This window comes from Arachis hypogaea, chromosome 16 (genome assembly GCF_003086295.3).
Source record: "Arachis hypogaea cultivar Tifrunner chromosome 16, arahy.Tifrunner.gnm2.J5K5, whole genome shotgun sequence".
NCBI lineage: Eukaryota > Viridiplantae > Streptophyta > Magnoliopsida > Fabales > Fabaceae > Arachis > Arachis hypogaea.
In genome coordinates, this window is record NC_092051.1 from 16,289,921 (window position 1) to 16,317,727 (window position 27,807).

At 31.6% G+C, this 27,807-nt stretch overlaps 2 protein-coding genes across 2 annotated transcripts; both read right to left on the minus strand.

Annotated features, from left to right (window-relative positions):
* Positions 1-58: 58 nt before the first annotated feature.
* On the minus strand, positions 59-697 carry LOC140180013 (wall-associated receptor kinase-like 20). The gene has a single exon (XM_072220396.1). It carries the CDS (start codon positions 695-697, stop codon positions 59-61), a length of 639 nt encoding a protein of 212 aa, XP_072076497.1.
* Positions 698-11,430: 10,733 nt separating this feature from the next.
* On the minus strand, positions 11,431-19,729 carry LOC112758067 (topless-related protein 3). The gene is made up of 25 exons (XM_025806642.3): positions 19,130-19,729; positions 18,276-18,455; positions 18,067-18,180; positions 17,771-17,929; positions 17,310-17,484; positions 17,074-17,203; positions 16,789-16,907; positions 16,522-16,654; positions 16,304-16,413; positions 16,060-16,129; positions 15,912-15,985; positions 15,722-15,817; positions 15,549-15,641; positions 15,141-15,268; positions 14,769-15,003; positions 14,524-14,691; positions 14,352-14,435; positions 13,844-13,996; positions 13,642-13,752; positions 13,357-13,536; positions 13,150-13,278; positions 12,970-13,065; positions 12,419-12,601; positions 12,153-12,328; positions 11,431-11,996 (listed from the first exon to the last, which is right to left on the minus strand). Exons 1-25 carry the CDS (start codon positions 19,207-19,209, stop codon positions 11,780-11,782), a joined length of 3,393 nt encoding a protein of 1,130 aa, XP_025662427.1. The 5' UTR covers positions 19,210-19,729; the 3' UTR covers positions 11,431-11,779.
* Between the last annotated feature and the right edge of the window lie 8,078 nt (positions 19,730-27,807).

Consider the following 27,807-nt stretch of genomic DNA (forward strand, 5'->3'; position numbering starts at 1 on the left):
AAGAAAAGGGTTTTGCAGGAATATGCATGCATGCATGGCATGCATGGATCCAATAAAATCAAATAAGTGCAGGCAACCATTGAAGCTCAATCCCATAATTCCAAGAGTCAGGAGGAGAATCAGGATTCCAATCAACCAAGGAAGTGTAAGCTGTGCACCCTCCAACCCTCACTCTTATCTTATGAGAATTCATCGCTGAATCTTTCAAGTAATGGCAGCAAAGTTTACCAAAACACCCTTTTCCCTCTTCAACCTTATCCTCAAACACCCTACATATACTGTTTGAGGAACAGTTGAGAGGGGAAAGAAGGATGTTCTCAGAGCAATTCAACAACATGACAGTGTTGTGTGTAGAAATATTGAAGGGCAAGTCTTGTTCCAAGAGAAACCCTCCATCAACAACATCAGAAGAATAACAAGTTTCTTTGAGTATGAGGGGTGGTTGAAGAACAAGCTTGTTATTACAAGGGTCAACTTTAAGGATCTTATAGTAATTTCCTGTGGCTGACAAGAATTCTAACTTGTTATTGTTGCAGTAAACTTTGTATCTGGAGTCGCCACAATTATCGTTGGTGCTGAGTGGATATGGAACTGCAAGGTCACCGCAATTTGGACATGGTGGCTTACTGAATGACCATGCTTTGATCATAATAACTGGACAAAGAGCAATTAGTAGAAACAACACAAGGCTTACCATATTATCTTTATGGAATCTACTTAATTAGCTATAAGCTAATAATGATTAATTAAAGGGAGATTAATGTGTTAGGACTACACATGTTTGTTGCCTATTTATAACACTTGATCATCACTTCACATATCCATCACATGGTGTAAGCAACTTGCATTTTCAATTCAAGGACAGACAAACACCATTCCTATTTAAAGAAATAATAAAGATTAGGTTTTACATTGAGCACATTCATACACATTCATCTTTTATATATAACATTATGTACAACCAACTTACTTGGTTGAATAGTCAATTTACTTGTCCACTTAAGTAAGTGTCGAAAATTTACATCACATTTTGTGCATACATCAATCCATTGGTTAGCAATAAACCCTTAAGTGGAGCTCAAATTCACGACGAATTAATTCGAATTAGTTTTTGACTTGTTAAGTTAAAGATACCATGAAAAAAAATTTAACATTATCTATGAAATTTGATTTAGGTAAATGTGGCTGAAACTAAGGATTACAGTGTCTTTTACATTCTAAATTCAAAATTTTTAATCTTAAATTCTGAATTTTAAATTTTAAATTCTAAATTATAAAAGATAATAAAGAGTTAAAATTTATTTAATTAGCAAAGAATATAACATTTAAAGATGAGTCCTTTATTATTTTTTATAGTTTTACGAAAAATTTTATTAGATTTACGAGTTCAAAGTTTGTAATTAATTAAATTTTTATATAAGATAAAATATTGTAATCGTTAAATAATATTTACTAATTGTTATTTTTAAAATAAATACAATAATTGTAGAATATTTTTTTTAAAATATTTCATAATTTATTTTACATTAAATACAGATATGAATAATCTAAAAGAATTATATATTTCTTTAAATTAGAAATGACTTAATTAAAAAATTTATTTAATATAAAAAACAATTATAAATTTTTAAGTACAGTTTATACAACTGACTAGTCTAAGGAACATTTAAAAAATTATCTGTAATAAAGTTGTGTAAGGATATACAAGTGTCTATATAGTGAGTGCTACTTTAATTTTGCACCGTACCATTAATTAAACAAGAGGCTTTTTGCCGAAGTCCTTGACTCCTTGTATATCATCATAATATAAATACATCTAGCTTTCTATGATTAGCTACTTGAAAACTTATATCAAACATTCTATATTGGTTATATGAACTTTACAACTATTACTCAAAATATACATGAGATATAATGTAAGTAGTGCGCACACTTACATGGCACAACCCCAAAAAGATAGAGGCTTTATAATTCAGTGTGTCTCCATTTAAAAATAATTATCAGCTTCAATAATAAAGTAATATTTTTATATAGACACAAATATCAATATATCTAAATAGTAAATACCTTAACTTATTCATGTACAATTTTGTCTAAATTAATGATTATTTTGGAATAAAAAGATGTTATCAAATAATAGTTTGACACAAACATAATATTATACTTCTAAACATTTACATTGTATCAAGTGGAACAATATATGAAATATTATTAGGGATATTGAGTTTAACTGAAAGCAATGACCAGTTTTGATGTTTCATATCTTCCCTATAATGGGGTTTCACTAAATACAGTTGGCTTTGGCAGATGGTTTTTGGTTATATAGCATGGCCATCAATCCGGTTATGATTGCTAGTATTGAAAATTATAATCCGTATATTATAGTGATTTTAATTTTACCTTTCAAGGACAGTTGTCAAACAAGTCGTGGGTATAAGTATAACATTCACAACTTAAATAAATGCTCACTTTCTCAGTTGAAACAAGTGATATAAAATATTAAGTAAATTATAACACTTCATAACTTAATTAAATAAAGAGTTTAATTTCGATATACTAACAATATAAAATATTTTATATATTTGTATAATTATATGTATTTTTTTAGATAATTATTTATACAGTTAATAAAAATAATAATAATTTTTAATGATGTGATATTACGTAATTAAATATACATATAAAATTATTTTATACTAACAGTATCAACATTAAATTTTCAAATGAATGCTTAAAGTGTAATCACTTGCTCTATTGAAATGTTTAACTTTGCATAATAAAATATTAGGTGAATTATGAGTATTTTGAGTAAGAAAGGCATAAAATACTAGACCCACTATGGGATTCCACTCTCCCGTTTGAGGTGCTCCCATTTCCAGAAGTGGGTGTGATTATGATAGAAAGTACGGACAAACTACATTAGGTTTCTAAAATGATCATTTGGCTTTTAAGGGTTTCTTCCTCTAGTTAGGAATTAATTATTGGTTCTAATTTTTTATTTTCTCACAATATTTTCTAGTTCCGTAGGGATGTGATTAATTCGTTGTAAATTTGAATTTTATTTAAAAGTTTATTATCAAATTCAAATTCTTAATACTTATTTAATCAAACGAGTAAATTGACCACTCGTCAAATTTGGTTTATCTGTTGGTTCTAATTGAAATTGATACCCGAAGATTTACACCTAATAACAACAAATTATAAAGATATATTATTTACACTAGTTCTATTTTATTTATATATCAATTATTTATATATAAAAATCACATGCATTCCTTCACATATCAAATCTATCTCATATAAAATATATCTTTTTTTTAATCTAATTTTAATGTTTGTGAACAGGAAAATAAATAAACAAATACTAGGTTACTAACTTACTACCATTAATAATACTATTTAAACAATACACTATCTATTTGATAAATAAAATCTTGACTCAAATAGCATTTGTCCACTACTCATGAAAAACTTTATTATTATGGGATAATTAAGTAATTAACAAATATCAAGCATCAACCATTGTCTCCTATATATACTTTATTCTATTCAAAGTTTATGGTCCCACGACCTAACAGCTGTCACTCTGTAATCCACTCAAGGATTTATTTATCTTATGGTATTTATTATAATGTCTGAAAATTTGATGTATAAATGTATAATTATTAAAAAATATTAGTCTGATTATTACAGCCTTATTAAGAAAACAAATAAAGGATCACTGAAAATCTTAACAGTGTAATTGTAAAATATGAAATGCATTTATTAAGTCAAGGTTCAGATCCCGCATCGTCTTCATCAACTTTAATTTGTCTTAATAATACTTTTGTCTCCTATCGGTTGAAGATTAATTAGTATCTCTTATTCTACGTCACTTGTGACGCACTTACATCTTACTAAATCATTATTAGTTAGGCACGATTGCTCGAACACAAAAACAAAAATATGGTAATTAAGTAGTAGAAACATTTTCAATTATTTTTAAAATACTAGTGTTTTAATAATTTTATGGGTTGATTTTAATTAATATATTATATATATTTTTTATAATAGAGGCGAATGACTAAAATTGTTAGAACATTAATATTGCAAGAATTTTAAAATTCTCCCTTAAATAGTGTTATAGGTAAACTATTAAAAAGTTTTAGAAAAGTATATCATTCACAAAAATAATTTTAAAAATATGATAAAAATAATAAAATATCTTTTTTTTTTCTTTTATAAGCAATAAATAAATTTTATATTTGACAAATATTTTGTATTTTATTCGAATTTTGTTAGAAACGTTTTGATAAGTATTTAAAAAGTTCATGCAAAAGATAATAAAAAAAAATTCAATCATTAGATTTTTTTTAAAAAAACTTTTCAATTATTCACAAAAATAATTCATTAGATACAAAACCAACAAATTTTTTAGGTATAAAAATATCTCATTTTTTAATTATATTTAAAAACATCTCATCAAAATATTTATTATTTTTTTGTTATATTTAAATATTTTAAAGATTTATTTGTTGCTCATATTTTTTGAAATCATGTTTATCAGCAATATAATTTTTTTAGTACAATTTGCATAGTTCCATAATGTCATATATATCGTATACATGGATCTATTTTTCAAACCAAACATATAATGTGATGACATTGGAAAGGTAAAAGATTATTTGTTTTTTTTTTTTATTTAATTTCTCCACTCATATCTAACAAATAATTAAAAAAGGTCTGCTACACATACGGGCCTTTTAATGCATTATATAACAGTTTTCTGTTTTTAAAGCGCTACACTCACCATGTATTATGAACGACTCTTCTTCTTCTTCCTCTTCCTCTTCCTCTTCTTCCTCTTCTTCTTCTTCTTCGTTTTTTTTCGATTTTCATGATTTCTGAAATCAAGCTTTGAAATCGTTTTGAAGATAATGGAACTTCAGAAATACACCAAAACGATTACAGAAATACACCCAAACGATTATAGGAATTCACCCAAATGATTATAGAAATACACCCAAAGGATTTAAGAAATACACCCAAAATTTGTTTAAGTACACCTTATGCATAATTCAGAACTCTTTCTCTTTCTCCTCCTCATCTTCTGCTGCTTCTTCTTCTTCAAAAACGATTTCAGAGGTTGATGTCAAAAAACAATGAAAATCGAGAATAACGAAGAAAAAAAAAACAGAGAGAAAAACACGTAAATGAAGAAGAAGAAGAGGAAGACGAGGAAGAAGAACGTGCAGTAAGAAGAAGAACACTACCAGAAATACGGTAGTTTACCACGGGAAAATACTTACGAACAAGAAGTAGTGGCAAATTTTCATGATCGTCGTAATCACTTGCAACGTTTTGCTTTTCCGTGGTTAAATTGTGCGAAAGTTTCCCACGTTTTTGTTTGTCTGTGGCCAATTTGAATTGGACTCTCTCAATTACCACAGATCCAATGTTCACCGTGACGAAATCAAACGATGTCTACTTTTAAATTAGCTTCTAGTGTTTTCTTCCATCTCTTTCAAAAATTTTATATGTAGTTTCTACTTTTTCCAAATTTAAACCTTAATAATAAATTTCAATTTTTAAGGGTGCAGACTTATTTAGTTTGTCGATGATTTTTTCTCTCTCCTTTCCGGCCATTTTCAATTGATAAGATATGCTTTAGTTGGAATAATATAAAAAGAGTACATACTTATAACTCTAATTAATTGAGAATGAATGATAAAAATATAAAATTCATAATAAAAAAAGTATATTTTTTTTTTGTCCCTAATTCACAATATGTATTAATTTTCCTAAATTTTATTTTTTTATTTTTTATTTTTTTATTAATTTAATAAAAAAATATCCGACATAAGTTAACGTAGATTTATTTTTGAAATAGTTACAAAATTTTAATATTTTTTTCTTTGGCAATCTTTTTTTATTTTTTAAAATCCGAGTCAAAATCCATAATCCTAATTAGTATGTATTGTCTTTGAAATATGATATATAATAATAATTTTATATTTTTTTATTATAGTTAACTATTAATTTAAATTAAAAATCTCAATTACTTGACTGAAATAAATTCAAATGAACGTTTACAATACACAAGTAAAATTTTGGGCGGAAAAAAATAATTTTCATTTAGCACCAAAGTAAAGCCCACTCACTAAAAAATTGGAAGAACTCTCTCATATGTTCAGACTATTGTTCAGTCTTTTCGTATCCTTAATAAATTCAGCATTGAGTAACCGAAGATGCATTAATTTTTTTGGTGACTAAAAGATGCATTAGTTGAAATAGTATAAAAAGAGTATATACTTATTGCTTTAATTAATTGAGAATGAATGTTAAAAGCATATATAAAATTCATGATAAAAAAGAGTATATTTTTTTTGTCTCTAATTTACAATATGCATTAGTTTTTCTAAATTTTATTTTTTTATTTTTTTTATTATCTTTTTATTAATTTAGTAAAAAAAATATCCAACATAAATTAACGTAAGTTTATTTTTGAAACAGTAATTAGTATGTACCGTCTTTGAAATATGGTATATATTATAATTTATATATTTTTTATAGTTAACTACTAATTTAAATTAAAAATCTCAATTACTTTACTGAAATAAATTTAAATGAACTTTTATAATAATACAAGTGAAATTTTGGGCAGAAAACTTAAAAGTAATTTTCACTCAACACCAAAGTAAAGCCCACTCACTAGAAAATTAGAAGAACTCCCTCACAGGTTCACACTATTGTTCAGTTTCTCTGTATCCTTAATAAATTTCAGCCTTAAGTCACCAAAGAAGGTCCCAAAATAGCGGAAATCAAGATTTTGCAGGCAATCCTGAATTACAACGAAGAATGGAAGGAATCCTAAGCAGTCCTTTTTTATGTTTATCTAATATTCTCTTTGATCTTTACTTTTTTTTTGTATTTAAAAGACTTTTTTTTGACCATTCACTAATTCTTTGATCTGCGTGTATCAATGCTGCAACTTTGGCTCTTGTCGATGCTGGGATCTCCATGCAAGTTTGTGTTTTCTTTTAAATTGTTCAACTTTTAATTTAGCTTTGTAGCTTTGTAATTATTGAAACTTATATGAATATGGATAAATTTGAACTAAGTAGAAGACAATGTTAAAGGTCCTGATACCAACGTTGAATAAAGTTGCACTTCTTTAAGTTATTATCTGTGCTCTCACAACTCCCGAGTACATAGTATCTAATTATCTATTTCTTTGTATTATCAATAGTATTTTTGCTTTAGTGTTTGTTTCAATATTTAAGCTGCTAATGGATGAATATGCGAATAATGGTAACTTAGAGTAATGGATGCATGTTGCCATGGAATAAGGGACACTTACATGGGAGGTCCGCATGAAAGTTTTATTCGATAGTTACCTGATAAGCTCAACTTTCTACTTTAAAATATTGACCTTAGTAATTTCTAACACATTTTTATTTTTACTTTAAGTTCTTTTTCTCTAAATGGTTTTGATTGCAATCCAATATTTCGCTAATAGTATTCGTTTGTCTCGTTAAATAATACTATAGTTAAATTTTAATATGAGAAAATATCATTAATATCACTCTCTATTTTACCTTTATTCTTGACAGGCTTGCTTATTTACTTACATGAAGCAATTGAATTGAAAGTTGTTCACCAGGATATCAAGTCTAGCAATATATATATTGATTGATGACGAGTTCAATAAGATATTTTATGTTGTGAAAATGAAAACTCAGCATTATTGGGTATGCATTCTTACCTTTTTTTTTTTAACTACATTAAAATATTATTTTAAATAATATCTTGGAACTTTTTTTTTCATGAATTGAGATAACACAATCTTATTTGAATATTTTTGCAGGTATTCTAATGAAGACGTTAGAGATCTAATAATGATACATTCTAATACTTGATTTTATAATAGTTTAAACTCATTTAGTTCATGATATTTGCTTTTCAACACTGTTACTTAAATTTCATATTTTTATTACTAAAAATATTACTTATATGGATATGGCTAATCTTTTTAATTTTGTATAAAATAATTTTGTTCTAAGTAGCATCTTTATTTTATATATATATATATATATATATATATATATATATATATTAATTTATCTTTTATGATTAGCCACGAAAAAACCGTGGCTAAATAACCTAACAATGTTTAGTCACAGAAAAAATGTGGGAAAAAAGCCCAGCTTACCAATATTAGCCACGGAAAAATTGTGGCAAAGCTATACTTGTTGGTTACACTGTTGTCATTTAGCCACGGTTTAGAGTGTGGCCAATAACATAAAAACCGTGGCTATTCAAATGTCTCCACGCATCATAAAACTGTGGCTAACCGGACGAAAACCGTGGCTAACTGAAAAGGCGTCGCCCTTGTTAGCCACGGAAATGTATTCGTTCTAAAGCTTAATCGCTACGGAATTTCTTGATTTTAGCCACGATTTTTTCCGTGGCTAATCACCATATTTTTGGTAGTGGAAGAAGGAGAAAGAGAAGGCAAGAAACGAAAGAAAAGAAGTAGAAGAGAAGGAAGAGGAAGAAGAACGTGTAGTAAGAAGAAGAAGAAAAAGGAGAAAGAGAAGACAAGAAATAAAAGAAAAGAAGAAGAAGAAGACGAAGAAGAAGAAGAACGGTTCAAAGCGCGTTTTAAGCGTTAGTTTTAATTGGACTTGTAAAGCTTACAAGCCTTAATCGCTTGTATGCGAAGAATTTTTGTAGTTAAAAATAAGAAAGACCTATAAAACACATCCAAGTTGTTCCTTCGTGAAATTCTTTAAGTAGAGTGGATTAAAAATATCCTAAAATGGTTAGATATGTCGTCTAAAGTACACTTATAGTTGACAAATGATAATGTAGTTTGAATGAATGATCTTATACATATTACTTAAACATTTCACTAGTCCTATTACAGAGAATAAAATATAGAGTAAATATATTATCAACAGAAAGAGAGAAACAAAAATGTCTTACTATTATTATGAAAAAGAATAATTATTTCAAGACAGTACGAAGCATATAGATTGAATCAAAACTTAAAACTCAGTTTCGGTATCCATGATCATCCCTTTCTCTTGAATTGATAATACCTTTAGAGTAAGTAGTCTCTAACTCCACAAAAATTCACTTACAAAAATGAGGTAACCTTTTTGTATGTTTATAGTCCTAGCTAACATAAACTCGATTGTTCGGATCAAATTTGATCAATCCTTTGACTTGTAGTTAGGAGATAAAGTTGGATATAAATAGCAAAATATACTAGTGCAATAGTTTTCAAGAATTCCTCTTTATTTTTTTAAGGGGGTGGTTGGGAAAAAGTTCCTACACATAAAAATTTGAATCAAATATGAAGCCTACATAGAGCATGGTTCCTAAGGTTACATGGTAAAAAATTCGATGGTCCTAAAATGTTTGGATCATTAAATAATTTTATAATAAAATATATTTTTTTAATTTTTTTAATAATAGTTAAATACTCTTTATTTAACTTTAATTATAAATTAATTCTTTATATATTATTTAATTATAAAATTTATTTTTTATTTTATAAATTATTATTTTATTATTCATCTATCATGTTTATTAATAATAAAAAACTAAAACAATAACAAATTAGATCTTCCATTAATAGTAATAAATATTTTGCAATCTTAATCGATCATAATTTTATCATTGATTCAGTTACATAAGTATTGGGTTGGAAAAATCGTGTTTGTTAAAATTTCAATCGATTGGATGCACAAACTAATCGATTGAAATTCAAGTTTTCCAAACTTCAATCGATTGGAATTGATACACAATCTATTGAATTTTGCAAGACATGTGGGGTTTTGCTTATTCAATGGATTGGTCATATTACCCAATCGAGGTCATATTACCCAATTAATTTTTCTTTAAATAAAATAAAAAAATTATTATTTTTCAAAACTCCATTTTCAATTTTAATTTCCCAAATACGAGTTTTTTTATGCAGAGTTCTTCATTTCAAATTCTAAAAATAATGGCTAACTCAAATTCTTAAACTTCACAATAGACTGACAACCATTATAGTCTCCTAAAAATACACAAGAGTACACAGAAATAAGTATTATTTTTATTGAAAAAATAATAGTTTTTTTTTTAATTTATAATGAGAAAAAATTCTGGTTAAATATGACTTATTTCCGTATATAGAAGTATGAATGGGACGATAAATACCTCTAAGAATGTTGATTGGTTATTTTTATGTGTAACAGAACCAATCGATTGAATTAACTAAACCCAAATTGCTTTGATGATTTCAATTGATTGAATAAGAAAAACTCCACAAGCCTTGCAAAATTCAATCGATTGTGTATCAATTCCAATCGATTAAATTTCTAACAAATCCGATTTTTTTAACCCAATACGTATGTAACTGGATCAATGATAAAATTATGATCGATTAAAATTATAAAATATTTATTATGATTAATGAAAGATCTAATTTGTTATTGTTTTAGTTTTTTATTATCAATAAACATGATAGATAAATGATAAAATAAAAATAAATTTTTAAATTAAATAATATATAAAAAATTAATTTGTAATTAAAATTAAATAAAGACTATTTAACCGTTATTAAAAAATTTAAAAAACATGTTTTGTTATGGGACCATTTAATGGTCCAAATATCTTGGGACCATCGAATCTGGTGCCAGGTTACATTTAGTTCTGAAAATAGGACAATACAAGATATTAAAAATGAGACACAGTAAATATAGACACAAAAATTAATATTTTTATATTTTATTTGATGATAAACTAAAATAAATTATAAAATTTAATTTACACTTTTTTTATACAAAAAAAATTAGACAAAAAATGATAAAAAAAAAATACAATTATAAAAAATTAATAAGAATAATAAAAAAGTATATATCTTTTGTTACTATCTCTATATTTTTTCTGTCGAAAATGTCTTAACACAGCTTCGTCTCAAACCAAAACCCACTAAAGTACTGAATAAAAAAGCGAGATTATTATGTCAACGGCAATATTCATCTCTACTTTATGTCAAAGTTCAAAGTTCAAACTATACAACTACCGAATACCAACTATAGTTGTTTCGATTAGTATTGCCTTGGCTTCTAAAGAACAATCCACACTTCTGAAGATGAAGTCCATTAATTATCTCAATTGTTGATTTAAATTTTAAAAAATAGTCAATGACAGAAATGAGCAGAGTTATATTTTATAAAATTATAAATCATTGCTATGTAAGTTATTGTTAAATAAAATAAGTTACATGAACGATTTACTTCTTGTATATTCAATAATCAATAGGTATACCTGTTCCGACTGAATTTGCAACGCTCTTAACAAAATTCATAACGAAATCATTAAAAGAGTGTTGTAATTCATAACAAAATTATACGAAGTGTAAGCCTTAAAAAACTTTTCCTCACTATACATGTCTTGAGCAACAAAAATAAATAATCATACATATATACTTTTACTAGAATTACATAACCAACTCATAAGTGCAGCAGAACTGTGTGCTCTGATGTAATGTAAGAATGAACATATTCGCAATGTTGATAACAGGAACACTACAATGAAATACCAATAATGTAATCATAGTTGGCTAGTAACAAATTTAGGTATACAGGAGCTAACATCTAAACATGTACCGTTTTATGTTCAAGCTGACCCAGACCATACCTTGAAGGACATGGGAGGTGGAAAATAAAAATCTAAAAATCCATGTTGATAAAATTACAGATTAAAAGAATAAAAATGCTAATTATGATACAATGAATCTTGTTTATCGTTGTGCCTGCTCGGGTGTGTGGTTGCTTGTTGTAGAAGAAGATGCTGCTCTACCGTTCAATATTCCATTATCAATGGGTGGACTAGTTCCCCATTTACCCTCTGATTCACTGGGCTCTATTACTTTCACAGACCCATCTGTCAATCCAACCGCGAATTGGTTCGCCTCTATTGGATGCGCGGCGACAACAACAGGATACAGAGATTGGCTTCTGCAATATACAAACAACACAGATCGAGTCCAGAACACTATGATGCAGAAACATTTTTATTGCATCGAAATGAAAGAAACATATCACAATAAATAAATCAAAACCAAATTTGATATTTAAAAAATATGAATAGTCCAACCAGTACTCTTAACTTACCCACTTAAAGTTGCTGATTGCACATATGTTGATAGTGCAATACGACATCGTAGTCTCAAGCTATCCGCATCAAAAACTCCAGTATTGCCATCACAGAATGTAGCGTAAATTAACTGACTGTTGCAGGAATAAGCTGCATATGATATAGGAGCAGGAAGAACATCTTGTGGAACCCACTGCAGACAATCAATTTATAAGCATATCTCAGTTTATTTTTCTTGTTAAAAACCAGCAGTTCTATCAATACCACAGGAGACATTCCATACCTGCCGAATGCGTTCCATCTTAGAGGCGTCATATATTGCCAATTGAGTCTCATGGGCTACCAATAAGCGTAGTTGGTCAGAATGAAACTGCACTCTAGTGTCACCAGTGGGCGCCTTTCCAGCAGGTAGCTGTATTGGAACCGATTTTCTTTTCTCCCATGTATCAATGCTCCACACGCTAAGCTGTACAAAATAATTCAATAGATTAAACTGTAATGAAAAGGAAAATTATAAGCTTATGGAAACTATACATAAAATAGTATTAAACAGCAACGACATATTGCATATGGTACAATTCCTATCGGACTCGCTAATTATAATGAAGTAAAAATATTTATTAATTTCAGAAAGATCACCGATATCAAACAAGGCTATTCTATTATTTTTTACACCGAAGCAATCCAAATATCATGGGATAATCTCTAGTGAAAAGATGGAAAACTAACAACGGATCACCACCAAAGAATCATAAATTATTAGGCACTTGATTTGCACAATTGATTTCCCATGACTTTAATCTTGAATGAAAGGAGAACAGTTAAAGGACATACATGAGCATCAGCAGCTGATGAAACAAGGATGTTGAGATTTGTTGAGAAGGCTAAACCAGTAATACGTTTCTGGTGTCCCTTCAATTTTGATTTCACCTATAATATGAACCAAAAGAAAATGAGATTGTTTGAAAATATTATTATAAAAATTAAAAACAAGAAATCAGAGATTGTGCCCACCTCATCAACTCTGACATTATAAATATGAATGGTAGAATCCTCCATTCCGATGGCAATTATGTTGTTATCCTGAGGATGGAAAGCCAGAAAAGTAGAGGCAGGAGGTGGTGGCATGAATGTTGTCATTACCTGGAACACACTGAACCATAAGTAACTAGAAAAATTAGCAACTAAGAATTACCAGGGTTAGTTTATTTGAATGCATACCTTGAACGTCATCATGTTGAATAATGAAACCTTCCCACCACAGGCAGACATAACATATGAATCATTCTTTGAGAGTGCAATGCAAGGAACTGCTTCTTCAAGATTGACACCTGAGATATCGTTGGTCATAAGAAGACCACTGTTGGGTTGCCAATGTTGTGGAACAACACTGGCAGTTGCCTGCAATCATGCGTGTAAGAAGTCTGTTCGCTATGAAAAGGGTGAAAGAAACACACAACATACACAAGAAAGGATTTGAGCGGTTATATATTCTGCTAAGATTACCTTCCCAGTGGGATTCTGTTCGCCGCGTGTCCATTTCCACAGCTTCTGAACACCATTTGAACCAAGTGCCAAGAGACCAGCACCAGAGTTTGTATATAGAAGTCGAACAACCTATGCACAAGAGAGTTAAATAAGTTCACAGAAAAAACTTGACAGATGAAAATCGCAATCCCACTTTCATACAATCAAACAGTAAACAAACCTTGCTGGAAGAATCTGTGCTGTCAGGCATGGTTACTAACCGACACTGGACTGGATCCAGAATTTCAGACAGCTGCCATGGTTTAGTTCTATCAATTGCATCTTCCACAATTCTTGGTTTCTCAACATTTCGACCTGCGGGATCAACTCCATTCTTTGTTGAAAATGGAGAATTTGATCAACTTTGGTATACAAGTAATAAGATGCATATGATTCATGCAAAATAAGTGACTTAATAAAGAGTAAGATACAAAAAAACTTAGCCAGCTCATTCCACTTCAGACATCAAACAATAATATCCAAAAGATTGCCATCGATTGCATGCAAGGTTATAGCATAATATAATTACTATTACCAGAAGCTTGTACTACATGATCGTGCATGTTTGTACAGATCAAACGAAATGCATCATCATATTACCTAAAATACTCCCTAAATGTTATGACTAGTCAGTATGTAAACATTGTAATCATGCATATTGTATTGAGTTCACAGGGATAGTTTTATACAAGAATTGGAGAAGGCCTGACAGGGGAGCTCCTTTCCACTTTACAGTTGACAGGACTAACGTTAACAGCAGCAGAGCCGGATGCCTAATTAACATAACTCAAGTGCACATTGTAAGAATTTTGATCCAAATATAACAAAGAACTAAGCAGAAATGAGGAACTGTTTCCCAACCTTGATTGCTGCAGATTCAATGGGTGATCTCAATGCTTCAAAAGCTGGAGTTTCAATCGTTCTTAAAGATCTAAGACCACTAGCATTGGCAAGAATTTTGAATCCATTGTCTGCAGTAGTAACAGCAAGAAGATTTCCTTCCTTGTTGAATCTCAGGCGTGGAAGGCCCTAAACAGGGTACAAACACATGAGGGGATATCTTCATAAAGAGTCGCACTCAGATGAACTAAGATGTTAAAACGTACCTGAAGTCCACCATCAGCATCAGTGCTAGTAATAACATTAATATTGTCCATGTCCCAAAACTTGATTTGACCTTCTTCTCCAGCAGCTAAGAATCGATTTTGAGTTGTGTCAAACTGCACAACACCAGCAGATTTCTTTCTGAAACCATTGTATGTTCTCTTGATGGCTCCTTCGCTTTCATTCCACTCAACAAGGTATGACTCTCCATCTTTACTTGTCCCACAAGAAAACAGTCTTTTGTGTTTTTGTTTTTTTTTTTTGGGGGGGGAGGGGGAGGGGGAGGGGAAGGGGAAGGAATCAGTTTCATTCAACATGTCAAATATTCAATATCCAAACTTAACACGAAATATCCACACACAAATCCACCTTACCTACTCCCATCAGCACTATAAAGCATTGTAGTACACCAGTGACCAGGGGCATCATAGTCAACCCTGGAACCCATGTTATCATATAGCCAGGCTTTTATTTTGCCATCGATGGCAGTTGAAAATATGAACTGCAGAGTTACAATAACAAAATTTAATACCAATGAACACAGTATTAAACAGAATAGTGCAACCATATACAATATCCACACATAAATCTTGAAAACAAAACTAACATTCAGGGCTTGTGAGACATGACTCCGATGGACTTCTTAAATCAATTAGTAACAGAGCTATCATCAATCAAAATTTACAAACACCAATCCTTATAAATAAAGTAATGCAGAAAATATGGCATGCAACGCAAGCAAGACATAAACTAATTAAAGAATCTATCATATATTATTGTACCTGTATGTTCTCCTTGTGGTGAGGACAAATGGAATATACAGGTGCATCATGCCCCTCAAAGTTAAATAGTCTTCGCCCAGTTAAATCCCACACCTATTAAGATTTTCTCCTTTAGACAAAACAAATAGTTAATTTTTCTTATCTGAAGATTACAATGAGTAGATTTTATGCACCTTTATCAACTTATCATCCCCACAAGTCACAATGCAAAGTTGCTTATTGGGATGAGCAAATGCCAAGTCGTTCACACCACCAATGTGGGCATCAACCTGAACCAACAAGAAAATGTACCTCACACTGTAAATCATAAGTTTCCAGTTGATTTTTCTAAGAACAATTTCACTTTGTTGAAAATAATCTCACCTCTATGCGCTGAGTTAGCTCATTTGAACCAGTGTAGGCATACAAGTGAATCAAATGTTTAGTAAATGCGACACCTATATGGAAAAAACCAACCAATTAGATGATGCAAACATCAGACAACATAAAATGGTTTTTGAACATCACATACCCACAAAACTTCCATCAGGGCTCCATGTAACACGGCTGACAGAAATAGGGGCATCTTTGACCGCAGCAGCCTGCAAAAAATATCAATTATGAGATTCCAAAAGGTTTTGAAATCTCAAGCACCACTCCCAGATTAAATAGTGGTGGTCTGTTGGTGGTCCGAATGCAATTAATGGTAATGTAGGAAAAGAAACACTCCTTGGTATGCATAGTAGATTAAAATAATTTAAAAAAATAATTAAAACCTGAAATGGTAATGAACATGCTGAGATATCCCATATCTTGAATGGCTTTGTAACCAATCTATCTCGCAAAGTAAGTTCCCAGAGGGCAATTTCACCATTGTTAGATCCAACTGCCATCAGAAATATATGAAGTTATTATTATTATTATTATTATTATTATTATTGGGTGGGGCATTATCATAGTGAACAAATGTTATATCCACAACAATTGAATATACCAAGAAGTAAGGTTTGGTGAGAAGGATGAAAGTCCATGCTTGTCACAGAGGAGCCTTGATGTAAAGTCATAGCCACTGTTCTTGGTAGATCTTCCAGTGACCAAGAAGCTTGTCGGGCTGTCGGATAGGAAACCTAAATTTCAAGAAATGAAACCAGAATGATGTGGTTAATTAACCATTACAAAGTCTGAAGCCCTATGCAGCTAAGGAGCAAATACCCAAAGCACATCTATGCTAAACAGGAAGTCTGAAAATTATCAGAACTACCTCCTCTAGAGAAGGAGCAGGCCGAAGTCTTTTCATTAGCTGGTCATGATCGGCAGCATTCTGATAATCAACCATGCCAGGAGCTGTTGGAGGTGTCCTCGGCCTCTTCAAGATAGACACTAATTTTGGAAAATGGCAATAGTAATTAATTCATGAGAAACACTTGCACTGTGAAACTACAGAATATGTATGTCCTCATCCGGACACAATCAAAGTTGTCAAAGTCCCCCCCCCCCCCCCCTTTTCCCTCTTGATCCAAAAAGAAAGTAACTATATCTTTATAACCTTGATTCTGTGGGAGTGGCATGCTTGATGCCGTCACAACAGCTGCTTGGACAGATGATGAAGCTGACGCATTAGCCATCCAACCAGCCAAAGCATTTGCATTAGCAGTTGCTGCAGCAGGCGGAAATGGCTACACAAAATAAATGAAAGCAAATATTCATTAATCAACATGATTAACTAGCTTCATAATCAATAAAACATGTGACAAAACAATTTTCTAAGATAAGGTTTCATACACCATGTGCTCCAAGTGAAGTATAGGCAGCAGGCTTTGCAACAGCAGCAACTGGAAGATTGACAGGTGCAGGTGCTAGAGGACCATTAGGAGGAGTACATGTGTGATCAGTGAATAGTGTCTTTATATCTGGGTTTGGCCTGGGGTTTTTGCAAAGCTGGTGCTGCCAATTCAGACTGCATTGATAAGGAACAAAGAAAAGATTAGGAAAAATAAGGAACACGACACATAAGTTGTTAAAAGTAGTGTGTAAAACTAAAAGATATAATGTTTGGGTGCGGCATGAAGGAAAAATCCACACATTTCACTTATCAATCAGTTCACAAAAGTAATCCAACAAACAATGAACTGGGGTTAAAAAAAATAAAATAAAATAAAAACCACAGCAAGGTCTTCTGATCAGAGAGAAAATCAGTCAGACTCATGGCTCTGCTAATTTATCTAAAGCTACAGCTTCCATACCTTTGATTAATTAAGGTCCGCAATCTTGATGATTTAAGTGTAGGGAAGATAAGCTTATCACGGAAAAGTGGATTTGCTTCTATCAGCTTTTTAAGCTCAATCAACATGATCCCGCGCGCAGTTTTGGTGTCACCATACTTGGACAGCTGCTCATTCTCCCTGGCATATGCCATGACAAGGAAAATATCATAGCTTAGTAGGTCTATAGGTCCAAAAAAATAAAAAATATGAAACAATTTGATAAATATGACTCGGGAATAAAAACGCCATTGCATTACATAGACTACAAATATTACCTGAAATTATTAAGCGTTAACAGCTGCGTAATTTCTTTGTATAGTTCCTCATTGAAGGTGGAGAACACTTTTAAATCACCCACTAATATCTCAACAGCCTTTGCCTTGTCTTGCCTAAAATTTAAAAAGCAAGAGAGAAACAAAAGATGAATATACCAAAATAAGGACAAATACAATCAGATTTCAAGAAGGTACAAAGTAATATATACCTATCAAGGGCTTCAAGATATTTCTGCTTCCTGATTTCAAAGAATATTTTCATGGAGTATCTATTATCATCAACTTTTGTAAACCCTGCCAAATACTTCTCAACTTCTTCCCATTCGCCAGCCTGTACTTTTTCCTCAAAGTATTTCATGTTGAAGAAAAACCCCGACTCTTTCTCAAGCCTGCATCCATGAACAAGTAGCTAGTGTCATCTTCATGTATGAAATGAGAAATGCTCAGCAAATGAAGAGGAAGAATGATCATTTTATCTTGTCTCAACTCTAATTAGGCAGGCAATTCTTAACCTTCTACTAGGTGAAATAACAGCCAACAAAGTAAAACATCTTTGTCTAAAGTACAATATATATTTATAAACCACCTGTATCTTCATTATAAACTATACACAGATCAACATTTAGATAGTTTATAATCACACAGCTCCGTGATTAAGTTATCCACATCCAAATTACAAAGCTTTCAAACTCACAAGAAAATCAGCATTAGTACAAAATTTCAAAAGCGTTTTCCCACCTCATTTCTTTATTATTCGGCTAATTTTCAATAATATTGACCATCACAAAAGACGTAAAGATGAAAGCCTTTCAAAGTTCAGACAAATAGATTTCCTAACGGCCCTTTCAACAAGCAATCATATATAAATAACATAACATAATTTTAACATAAACACTTTCCCTCTGTTCTGTTGCGTGAATTATGAATTGCTTCCTGCCTATTGATAATTATCTTAAACCACAACAAAATAGATTGCAGGAAAAGAAGCAGACAAATTAAACTAAAACCAAAAAAGGGGGGTAACAAATTTTTTTTTAAAAAAAATAGAGAAAGGGGTGTTTACTTGTGCACCGACTCTTTGAACTTTTCCTCCTCCAGAAATTGGAGTATGAGAAACACCAATTCTCTGCTCAGAGAAGTCATAGCAGCTCCTAAATCTGAAACCCTACCAATAATTTCAATCTTCGAGAACCGATCTTCAAACGGGAAAAACCCGAACCCAAAACCTTGAGACCCGAAAAGAAAAATAGCCGGGAACTTCAATTTCGCGAAACGGAGAGAAATCAGAACCAATCCACACAAACTCGACTCCAAATCTGAAGTCACATACACTCCGCAACCCCAAAATCCTTAAGAATTAAGAGGTTGTTGAGCGATATATGAGCTCCAAGTTCGAGAATTTCTAGGGTTTGAAAGGCTGCGGATAAGGGAGGAGAGAGAGAGGTAGAGAGAGAGGGAGAACTTTGAGAGACTTGGTCTCGCTATCTTCGATGCGTTTGTACAGGGTCTTTCTTTTTCTACTGACCTATCAGAGATAAGTAGAACTGCATATATGATAAGTGAGTTGAATTTATGATAGCTTATCATTTCGTGACTGATAAGGCAACTACAAGAGTGTCGCGGATTCGAAACTAGTTATTCAAATCTAGTGAATATTCGCAACACACGTCCACTCGAACCCCATCTTTTTTATTCGTACTGTCGCTTTCGCTTTGAACCGATAATCTCAATTTATTAACTCTTCAATGTCAAGTCTCATCCTGTTTTTCGCCATTTTATCGTGAGAACTTTTCCGAGGATGTGAAAAACACGCGCGGGCAGCATTCATCCCCGGGGCCACTTCCCCTTTGTCGTTTTCTATTTTTTTCTAATTTGTTTTTAGATTTTTGTTTTTTCCTCTTTTGTTCTCCATTCTTGTCTGGAACACTGTCAAGAACCATCCTTGTTTGTCTGGTCGATTTACTACGGATAAATTTAATTAATACGTGTCTTTAAAATATAAATTGAAATTATTAATTATAATCATTTTTCAAAAGACAAATAAAATTTAAATTTTTAATATATTTATTATATATCAAATAAAATAAAATTTTAAAATTTATATTAATAATAATTTTAACTTATATTCTTGATTAATTTTTTTTAAATAGTTTATCTTTTTTCTACCAGAGAATCAAGTGTCAAATTTTAGCTCATATGCATTGGCTTTTTCTTTTATCTGATTTTAAATTAAAAAATAAAATTATTATCTCTTTTTTAATAAATTAAACAATTATACAATATATATACTAAAAATATGCTGTCAACTTAGTTATTTATATAAAAATATATTAAAATATAATATATACATTAAAAGTTAATTAAATAATATATATTTATATAAAAATATATAATAAATAAATATTTTTGGGTACATAGTATTTTTATAAATTAAAATAGAAAAAAATCATAACAAAATTATTTGAATTATCGTTCTCATTTTCACAATAATAGTGAATCTAAGTAATCTGTAATTCCAATTCACCTATGTATGAATATGTTTGGCAGGTGTAGTCCGCATGGATTAATTATATGAGTCGTGCATGAAGCATCCCAAGATCTAAAAAGGAGCACTTTGAGAGCTGGAGGATGATGTCCTTGAGAAAAGACGCACAAAAAACATGGTCAGTGGAGTTCTTTTCCGTTATATGGAATATTTGACTGTGTAGAAATGAGTTCATTTTTTAGAATAAGTCAAAAGATGTGGTGGACTGTGTTACTAGGTCGTTTTGTTGCTCTAAGAAATTGTATCAAAGTAAACTATGTTATCAATAGCTATGCTGAAGATGACATATGTGTTACTAAAGTTCATGTTATAGCTCTTGTACGCTCTACTTAGTGTGTTGAGTTTATTTCCTTTCAAAAAAAATTCCAATTCACCTATTTTTGGAGTATTTATGGATATAAATAATCTAATTACTTGATTGAAATGACCAGACCCAATTTAATTAATTCTGATACCCATTAGATAATTACGTCTTATTAAATATATTGTTAATTTGTTCAGATACTAAATTCATGCTCGCAAAACCTAAATTGACCAACTATCCAACTAGTTTTATATTATATATATTACCATCGTCGTCACCTTAACTCTAATTTCTTTAGCAATCACTTGCTATCCGTTTTTTTCTCTCTTTAACTCTAGCAAAGGTAGAATAAGAGCTTACTCACACTGCATTCATGGTGACCAAACCTGAGTATCTCTCTTTCTTTCATTCCCTCCCTCTCACTATGGATGATAAAAATGAGTCAAATCAGCCGGGTCGATCCGCCACATCCGACAAAAAAAGAGGTTAAACTAAGATTTGGAACTCACCAAATCCGCATGTTTTGATGGAGCGGGACGAGTCGGTCCATGAAATCAAAAGTTATTTATTTTTCTTTTTTTTAATAAAAGATTGATTAGTGCTACAAAATTAACAATTATATCATTTTTAAACACATTTTTTCTTTTTTTTTTATTCTTCATTTTGTTATTAACTTTATTTATTTTATTTTACACTTTCATATACATACTCAAATTATATGAATTATTTCTTAAAATAAAGATGATTCTATTGACGGATATTATTTTGAACAATTTTATTAAAGTTAAAAATTTGAAAAAAAGATAGTAAAAATATTGTATAGTAATTTGACTTTTTTATTTGCATTTAATTTTTTTAATTACCAATTTTTTATATTAATTTTATTTATTTTTTAAAAAATTAAGTGAGTTAGCCCACTGGCTCGCCAATCCCACCATAAAGTGAGGAGAGCTAGCATTTTGAGTTCGTTGTACTTGGCAGGACAAGTTGGTCGATCCCCTTTTTAGGGCGGGCGAGGCAAACTACCCGCTTTGCCACCCCTACCCCAAATTATCTTTTCAACTTACGGCATTACACCCTATTTCACAGCAGTTTATCATTCGAGTCTCCCACTATCCTACTTTACCATCAAATTCCCCACCATCTTCTCTGGCCAACACCGTTGCTTTTCACGGTACCTTGTCAATGCTACACATCATCTTCTCTGTTGACTCGCTGCTCTGGTCTGCTCCAGTGCTTCAATGTGTGGTTCTATTATGGTCTTAGTGGTCAGATTTTACCTCACTGCTTTACTAATGCTGTTATAGTATAATGGTATGCTTTTACTTTATTCTCTTCCAATTTGTTCTGTTTTATGCCTTTTAGCATTTTTAATTCTTGTATTCTATGTCTTTTTTATGTTTTGAGTGTTCTCTTTCATATTATGTTATTTTTTATTGTTTGTTATTTCTATTTCTATCACATATTTACATATTTTCCATATTTTTTAATTTTTTTTAATTTAAATTTCAATCGGCACCCAATTACTCAAACCGAATCTACTCAAATTTGATCAGTTTGGATTGGTTCGAGTCCACTTTTTAAAAAATTACCTGATTCAGGTTGAATCGATTAAATTTTTATTGGTTTAGTTCTCTTTCTCTCTGATAAATCTAAACCAACCCGACCCAACTCTTGAACGTGCCTACTTTCTCTTCTCTACACAAGTACCTGTGTTGTCCATAATTTTATGTTTTTTGTATAATTTTTAAAATGTTTGATATAATTTTGATGTTTAACAATTACATATTTTTAGTTTGGTCTTTTGTGATTTTAGGTCATTTTGGATGGAAAATTTCTCATTTTTAGATGTGATATGACTTTTAAATGTACTTAATTAGTGTTTGGGTGTTAGCTAGGGATGACAATTTTTTCTGGTGGAGTGGGTATTCACAAAGATTTACCCATCGGGGGAAAATATAGGGACATTGTCTCCGTGCGAGGATAGGAAATGGGTATCCGTTTAATAATAGGGTAGGGCGGGGTAAATTAGGACAATAGGTACTTGTATAACTAATATTCATTAGTATGAAATTACTAACATATCCCTTATATATTATTTGAGAAATCCTAATTTCTTCTCTTAAGTCTTTTCCTCACTCACCCTCACTTAATAGTTGCCACACTCGCAGCCTTACTCATCCTCATAGTCACCACGCTCACTCGCTCTCACTTGCGAGCTCATCGCCTTTACTAGCAGATTCGTCGCCGCTTTCAGCAATCTTGTTCTCGCCACTTCTAACAGCCTTACTCTCCCTCATTGCCTCTACCAACAACCTCGTTGTTGCTAAATTTTTGTCATTGATTTGCTACTCTGATTTACCTCCGTCTTAAGGATGTAAGTTACCGAACCAAACTGAAAATTATCGCAAAATCGAACCAGACCAAAAATTACGACAACCGATTTGAAAACTGAAAAAATAGGTATTTTTTTGTTTTTTTTCCAACAAAATTAATCAATTTGGTTTGGTTTTCGATTGGTTCGATGAAAACTGAATCGAATAAAACCGAATCGAAGATATACATAGAGTGTCAATATTTTTATTGCTTTACCCTTTAACATAACAACAAAAACCCCTAAACCCCCAAGTCACTCAACGCCTCCCCTAACCCTAACCTCTCATTTTTTGCTTCTGAGTTCTGAGTGAGTAGTGACTAAGTCTCCATTCTCCGTTCCACTTATCCATCCATACCGCCTCGCTACCTCCCTCTAACAGTCCAACCTTCCCTCATCCATAGCATCGTTCCCCCTCCCTTGCATCCTTCTCACGCAATCCAAGAAGTCGTTCCCTTGCATTGTTCTTCGTCGTGCCGTCATGAGGCCCAACCGCAACGATCTTCTCCGTCGCGGCAGTAGCAAAGACCAGAGGGCGCCACGAACCGTCATAGTCACCAAGTCCGAGAAGCCCTTTCCGTCACCAAGTCTCCATCGCAACAGGCTATCTTCGCCGAGAAATAGCAGAAGTGGAAGCCTTATCCTGCAACTCAACAATGTCTTCTTCAAAGGTTAGTACATTCACCACTTTAAGTTTTGGAGTCAAATTTGTGGTTATTGCTGGTTCTGTTGTTGATGGTCACAGCCCTAATTTTTAAAGTTGCTGGTCTAATTTATTGTTTAGTAAAATTTGTTGTAATTCTTGTTGTTTGATAATAAATTATGTGTATAATAATTTGTTGTATGTTGTTTATATGTTATCTTTATATATATGCAGCTAGCAAGTAATGAACAGCCCAGTAAACCCACATCTGAAGCTGAAGGTGCAAATGTTAAGTCTATGGTGCGTTCGTCAACAGACAGTGGCTTGGATTCAGATCAATCATGGGGTTGATTTCGTTGTTATTTAGTTCTAAAGTGTTTGTTGGTTTGTTTGATTTTAAGATGGTACTTGTCATACATTTTCAAGTATGTTTGTTTTATGTTTATTTATGTGTGTTTGTTTTATATTTAGTTATTCGGATTGAAAATGTATTGAATTTGGATGTGATATACTCTTGTTATTTCAGTTTATTGACTATTTTAAACATCTGTTTATTGTGATTCATATTCTGCTCGCTAATCAAAAATTAAAAACTGAAAAAACCGACCAAACCAAATTGCTATTGGTTCAGTTTGATTCGATTCGGTTGTTGTAAAAACAGCAAACCAAACGGTTGTGTATTTATAGGAACCAAACATATCGCTATATGTTGGTCTACTACTCTAAATCAAACTGAACCGATAACACCCCTACTCCATTTTGTCTCGTCATTGCCATTGGTCTACTACTACTCTACTCCGCCGATTGCTCTTTTTCATCGCTGGCTACTTTTTTTGTTGGTATGAAATTAAATTAAATTGGTGTTTTTGTTGCTGTGAAATTAAGAAGTTTTTTGTTGCTGTGAAATAAATTAAATTGGTATTTTTTGTGGTTTGCTACGTTCTTGTAAATTATAATTAGTTCATCTTCTATTTTGATGTATAATCCTAGTAAAATAGTAATAGAGGTAATAAACTGCTTGTTACCTACATTATATTTAGGGTTAAGTACGATTTTGGTCTCTAACATAAAGGTCGAAAATTTATTAAGTCCCCAGCCTTTTTTTCGCTATAAAATGGTCCTGAAGGTTTCAGTTTGTTTTAAAATCGTCCTTCAGACGAAAATACCCTTCCCCCTTCTTCCCCAAAATCAACCAAAAGCATAAGCTAAACCAGAAGCTGAAGCAGAACAGAAGCAAAAGCAGAACAGAAGCATAACAGAAGCAACATCAATGAACTCAGAACTCAGAAAATCATCATCTGAACTCAAAAGAACAACAATAACAAAAGCAGAACAACAACAACAACAAAAGAAAAACAAGAACCCGTAACTCAGAAAATCATCATCATCATCAAAACTCAGAACCCAGAACTCAGAAAAAACAATGGATAATGGAATCAGAAGAACAAAAAAAAAATAGAAACCAGAAGAATTGATAATCAGAAGCAGAAGCAGCAGAACTAGAAGAAACCAGAAACCAGCGAGGAGCAGCAATGACCGGCGACCGAGCAAGGAGGAGGAGAAGAAATGGCGAGCGGCGCGCAACGTCCACCCTCGCGGATCTGCTGGCGTCGATGTCGAGCCAGATAGAAAAGTAGCGGCGAGATTTGGAGGTGAGATCCAGCGGAGACGACAAGGACCGAACGACGAGGAGCAGCGGCAACGAGGACCCTTCCCCTTCCCTTCCGCCTCTTCTTCCCGAAACCCCCATCCCCTTCTCCCTTCGCGTTTTCCCTTCCCTTTTTCCCCTTTACGCGTTTTCTTTCTCTTTTTTTATTAGGGTTTTTTTTATTAGAGGTAATTTAGTAATAAAAATTAAAAATTCAGTAAAAATGACGATTTTAAAACAAACTGAAACCTTTGGGACTATTTTGCAGTAAAAAAAAGGTCGGAGACGAAATAAATTTTCGGCCTCTATGTTAGAGACCAAAATCATACTTAACCCTTATATTTAATTTTAATTGTATTGTGAAGTTTAATCTTATATATGTATTTATGGTTTATGAACATGTTTGTTTGTTGCTATTTAAGTATTTAAAGGCTTTTAAGATTTTGTCTAATATCATGGATTGTATTTGTATTAGGTTTTTTTTTTCGATTTCTTTAACTTTTTCTTTCTTTTTTTTAAGAAAATCAGTGAATATTTGCGGGGGATCCAATATTTAGTGGATATCGAATATTCATTAGCCGTCACAAATACAAAACAAAAACATGAAAATTTTTTGAACAATGGAACGGGATAGAATAATTCTGTCTCCATAGTAACCAATTGCCATATTGTTAACTAAAAAAATACACATACTGTAATTAAAATAAACTGATAGCATCATACAATAATTGATTCATTATGCAATTATATTTGAATTATGAATTATAATAGCTGAAATAATAGTTGATAAAATAATGGATAAAATGCACACTTAAATCAAATAGAGCTTAAAATTACACAATTTACCCAAATAAAAAAACGTTACATGGATCTCCCATTAGCACCTTTTTACATAAATCGAATGAGTCTCATTCGATTTGCCAACTCTCACACTAATTCGAATCAGGCTAAGTCGAATCACTGTGATAATATGCAAATCGAAAATAGCTAACTCGATTTATGCATGCATGAAACCTAGTGTTAGTCGAAAATAATTTATTTCGACAACAAGGTAAATTCGAAGGTCAGTAAGCACGTGTCTTCGAAGAATAACTTACATTGAGAAAGAGAATCTATGACAAAGAATATTGACAAGAGTTAGAACTGCCACGTCTTGGTCAAAGGCTAATCGATGTGTAGAAATCGAAGAGTACAGATTTCGAAGGTTATTTCTAACAGTTATGTTTGACGAGTAGAAGAGACGGGAACGGTTACTGATAGATTAATGTACATGGAGGTTACAAGTCAATTTGATTGGTTGAATATTTTTATAAATAGAAGAAAACTCGAAGGCATAAGGGTTGAAACTTTGCTTCAGAAAATACTCAAGCACACTTATATCCCAGTGAATTACTGAGTCTGCGTTCAAGTTTCTTTTCTGTAGGGTTTCTTCCACTGTTTTTACTTTTTTATTTACATTTTCTGCGAACTTTACTTTTCTTGCAAATTTACTTTTCAAGCATCATTTACTTTTCTTGTTCTCTTTAAGATTTAGTATTTTGTCTTTTCAAATTCAAAGTCCTTTGATCTTGTCGAAGGCGATTTATTGCTTTATTTAAATTCAATGCAAATCATTTCAAATTCAGTCAATTTATTTTCAAAGTCTTTATTTATTGTTTTCAGATTTCCTTAAGTTTTTGTCCGATCGAAAGGTCTTTGATGCACTTTAATAGAACTGGTACTCACAAAGAGGAGTAGGTTTTGCACCAAGACCACTAGGTATCGAACCATCATCGATTTGTTAAAAATCGACAAAATACCTAGCCTAGTAAATCGAATGACATTGATTCGAATTAAGCATGCAATTCACGTCCTAGTAATTCGAAACAAACCGGTTCGATTTACCCCTTGCGTTGTCTTTATATAATTCGAACGGGGTTGATTCAAATTACCATGAAGTAATAAATCGAATTAGGAAAATTCGATTTACTGTGAGGCCAACGTATATAAATATGATATGAACGTGAATCGAATTTATATACGTTGCCCTCACAGTAAATCAAATTTGCCTAGTTCGATTTATTACTTCATGGTAATTCGAATTAGCCCCATTCGAATTATATAAAGACAACACAAGGAGTAAATCGAACCAGTTTGTTTCGAATTACTAGGACATGGATTGCATGCTTAATTTGAATTAATGTGATTCGATTTACTAGACTAGGTTTCATGCATGTATAAATCTAGT